Below are 4,274 nucleotides of genomic sequence, written 5' to 3'. Positions count from 1 at the left end.
TTTTAACCTCATAGTGAGTCCATGTTCCAATTAGTGAAATCCTAAGAAAAAATGGTACCATTTCTGGCCTGTCTTTAAAAGGTCAAGCAAGGCACAAGGAAACACCTTATACCTGGCAAAAAACCCCTTTTTCAAAAAGTCTGTAAATACACAAATACAAGGTGCACCATGTTTTTTTCTCCCACACTGTTTACATTTGCTGCACTTCATGGAATAGAAATGTTCATTTACTGTCTGAAAAGATGTACTAAATGAAATTAAGTTTTGCATACACTCTGTGTATACGAAATGACAATAAAAGTTTTCTAAGTCTATGCCGTTAGGATTCCAGTCTGTGTGGTTTTTGTTTGTGTTTGTCTTCCTTCCTCCACCAGGCGGCGCCTGGTTCTGGTTGGCCTCCTCACACACCTGCGGAGGGTTACCTCATTAACGGACTGCTCTTAAGCTGCTGACTGCCACTACCTCGACGCCAGAGTGTTTGCCAGTTTTGGTTACTCTAGCCAAGCTGAGTTTTGCTGAGTCAAACTGAGTGTTTGTGAACCTGAGTTTAAACCTCACTGTTTTGTCTTTGCCTCTCGACAGGAAGTCATCCTGCAAACTGGATGTTTCGGACCTTCTCTCCCCTGGAAGGATCTTCTGAGAACCAAACTGAGTTGAGGATTCAAGTTTGTGGCTTGGATCAACCTATTTCCCCAAAGATCGTTTGGGGCTTCTCTCCGAGCAGGGGATTTATCTTTACAACGACCCGTTCAAGTACCGCAGGAAATCTAAGTGGCAGTCAGCTTCTCTGTTCACCAAGGAACAACCGCAACCTGGGTAAACCCTGTCCGCCCTCCATCTAACAAGACAAGCACAGGAACATCCCACACCGACTGGATTCAATTAAAGATACCATTTTCTGGAAACCTATTTCTCCTCTTCAAGTTCAAGAATAAAATTTCCCACTCAGCCTGAACTAACCACAGTGTCTTCCCCTCACTTTCCAGTTCTGGTTGAACAGTGTTCAGAGCAGCACTGGACTCATCTCACCCTTCTAAATAAACCTGTTAAACTTTTCCCTGGTCTCTCTGTTTTGGTTTCCTGCATGTGGGTCAGAGCTCTTGATAAAATCATGACAAAGTCTAACATATTGAAAGACTGTATGTAATTAAAAAAATATATATGTACCATAAGATAAGTTGATAAACAGGCACTTAAAATCTTCCCAGGTGTCATTTCTTACACCTCAAAATCTTTTTAACAAAAACTGCCTGCATGCAGTGCATCTTTGCAAAACCTGTGGACATTGGATACTCACCCAGGGCAAACTGCAGAGCTGAGGCAGTGCTGGTGTTCAGAGGTACAGTGGTCTAAAGAAGAAGAACATAATCAGAGAAAATATTAGAGCAATAATGTCTGGTGGTTTCTTTGTAAACATTACATAAACTATTAAGGTATTAAAGATCTTTCTTTTATTTTTTTATTTTTATTTTTTTAACAGTGTCCTGTCTGGCTATTTTTGCTACTTTCACAAGTGTAGCAGTATGGCAATTGCCATATTGCTCCACTTGTTTCATGCATATAAATTGCTTTATTACAATTATGCAGGGAGTTTTACAGTTTATGTGGACACTGCAATGTAAATAGAGCAGAAAAACAGAAGAAGAAAAAGGAAAAAAGAAAAAAAAAAGAGAAAAGATGATAGGAGACAATGACAAAACTTTTCAGTCTGCTTCATCTTAAAGATCTTTCTAGGCGTACATGTATTTACCTTTTTATGTCTTAAGGATGTTTACTTTGTGAAATAAGCTGTTAGTGCAACTGCAGTGTTTCAAACATGATATTGCTGAGTTTAATGACTTGATATTCAATCAGTCAGATTTTAATTTTCAGGTTTCAGGTGATTAGAGCGTAGAGCTCGGAATCCAGAGGTTGTGAGTCTGAAACCCTCTCCCACAGCCTCCATTCTGGGTCCCCGAGCAAAGGGGACCCTTAACCCCACACAGCTCCCCAGGCGCCACACAATGGCAGCCCACTGCTCCCCAAGGGGATGGGTTAAATGCAGATAGGGAATTTCATTGCACTATACTTGTGACAATGTAATAAAAAAGCTGGGAAAAAAAAAAAAATTTTAATCACAGAAAGTTTCGTCAGTTTTAATGATCAAAATATGAGCTTATTTGCATAATCAAAATAATTAAATCAGTTTTTGTTGGGCTTTTAGTTTTAGATTGTTTTTTTAAACAGCCTATTTGTTTTAGCTTGAATATGTCTGTTTTTCTGGATTAATATTTCTGTTGCACTTCATGGAATAGCTGCCAGGGAGCTGCTCAAAACATCTGGAACAGTGACAGACAACGCAGCTGCTTATCGCAGAAGTAAACAGACTCACTATGCACTAAACACTTTTCTGCTGTGAAGTGTGAAGCTTAATCTCTCACTGCAAAACAAACTGTTGGAAATCCACTTTGCAGAGACAGAGAGAGGAAAAGAAAGGATAGCTAAACACTTTTGTATGTGTGTGATATAACTTAAATCTTGCTGTGATGTCATATTCAGCCTTTCTGCTCTAACATGCATTTTTTTGAGAATGTAAATGTCCTTTATAAACCTATGTTTAAGGCATAAGCATTGCAAGTTATAACGTAAATACCTATACATCAGCAGCAAGATTTGAAAGTTCAATAAAAGAAATTAGGCATTGGCTAACCTTCTAAAATGAATATGCTTCGATCCAAATAATGGGTAATAAAATGGGTTAAAAAACAAATAAAATAAATAACCCCTGAATGTTGGAACTGTGACTATATAGTCATATGTTTACATCACTTTTTTTCATCACANAGATGCCTGATTTATAGGAAAGTTAGGACATCTCTCTGGTCCTCACATTAATTTTTCTTATTTTTCATTTTTCTTGCGTTAATAAATGGTCCTCACAACATAGCATGATGAGGATTTTGTTTTTGTTTGGATGCCATAGGAGTAAAGGGGACCAAAGGGTGCTAATGGACTAAAACAGTGACCTCCAACCTTCTCACCTGCCATGTTTAAAATTAATGCCACTTGGATGCAACAAGCATTAACCCAGCTCCAATTTCTGGCTGAACTCTCCAACGTTTTTTCTTTAAAGAGCCAGAGCAAAACAACAAGCAGCATTGCTAACCTTCAAAGAACATAGCAGTTCGACAGACAAGGGGTTTAAGGTGAGGCTTTACCTTTATGTACTTGTATTTTCTCCTAGTCTCACTCCCTTGAGAACAGAATGGATGTAATGGACATGAAAAATACAACACCTTTAAAAACTCTTCCATGGCCTTCTCAGTGTCTCCCCAGAAATTGTAAATCATTCATTTCTGTTATGCGGGAAGAGGTGGGGGGACGCAGGAGCGAGGACAGGAGGACGGCGAAATACCCTGAAATATGTTTTCTAGCAGCAGATTTACTGACATGAAACGGCGTAAATGAACACTGTCTCCCTGAAATAGACAAAGAGCTATTTTGTCCCGCTGGATGGATTTAAACCAAAGAAATTACAGAGGTCTCACAGAGTGATAAAATCTCTACGCACCTTTTAAAACTTTTGAGATATGAAACGAGGAAAAAAATATATATAATTGAAGAATTTAACTGTACCTTTAAATTCACAGAATCTGTCAAATTTACATACAAAAACCCAAACACCTTTGTGAGGGGAAAAAAAAATTAAAGGGATTTTATTTCAATGCTCTGCTTTGTTTCTTGATTTCAAATGTACAGTAAATATAAAATAGCAAATTTTACAAAGACATCAGTTAGAAGGTGAAAATTAACAAAATTAGTTAAGTGAGAAAAACAGATTTCATGTTAAATATCTCTTTCACAATGCAGAGAAATGTAATTTTATAAGTAAGCAACATAAATTAAAGAAAGCACTCTTTGGCTATTTCTGATAGAATATAAGCATAAACAGACCTCTTTATTTAAAGAGTAAAAGAAGTAAAAAAATGCTTAATCCTTTCCACTCAGCACAAAACAGTTTTTGAGTAAAGGGCATTAAAAATATTTGCAAACATGTCCATGAATCTAAATAAATTTAACTTGAGATCCACAACAAAATGCTGAGAAATAATCTCCAAAAGCCTCTAGGGAGTTGCTGATTTTTATATGAAAGTGCAAATAAAGAGAGAAAGACTGCAAAACTTTAACTTTTATGGGAGGTGTACAGAAAAGGCAGCCATTATTATCCCCCCCAAAAAACCCATGATGAAGCGAATGCAGGCAAAGCCCTGAACAACATTCCTTGGTCAGAAAAA

The 4,274-nt window shown here is 37.4% G+C and overlaps 1 protein-coding gene across 1 annotated transcript in view; it reads right to left on the bottom strand.

The window, feature by feature from the left end:
* Nucleotides 1-4,274, bottom strand: part of reln (reelin) — a 245,497-nt gene that overhangs the window by 89,090 nt on the left and 152,133 nt on the right. Inside the window, 1 exon segment of the mRNA XM_015387357.1 lies at nt 1,298-1,349. Coding sequence (XP_015242843.1) covers nt 1,298-1,349 — 52 coding nt within the window.

This window comes from Cyprinodon variegatus, unplaced genomic scaffold (assembly GCF_000732505.1).
Source record: "Cyprinodon variegatus isolate N-32 unplaced genomic scaffold, C_variegatus-1.0 Scaffold392, whole genome shotgun sequence".
Taxonomy (NCBI): domain Eukaryota; kingdom Metazoa; phylum Chordata; class Actinopteri; order Cyprinodontiformes; family Cyprinodontidae; genus Cyprinodon; species Cyprinodon variegatus.
This window is presented reverse-complemented; position numbering and strand designations above follow the sequence as displayed.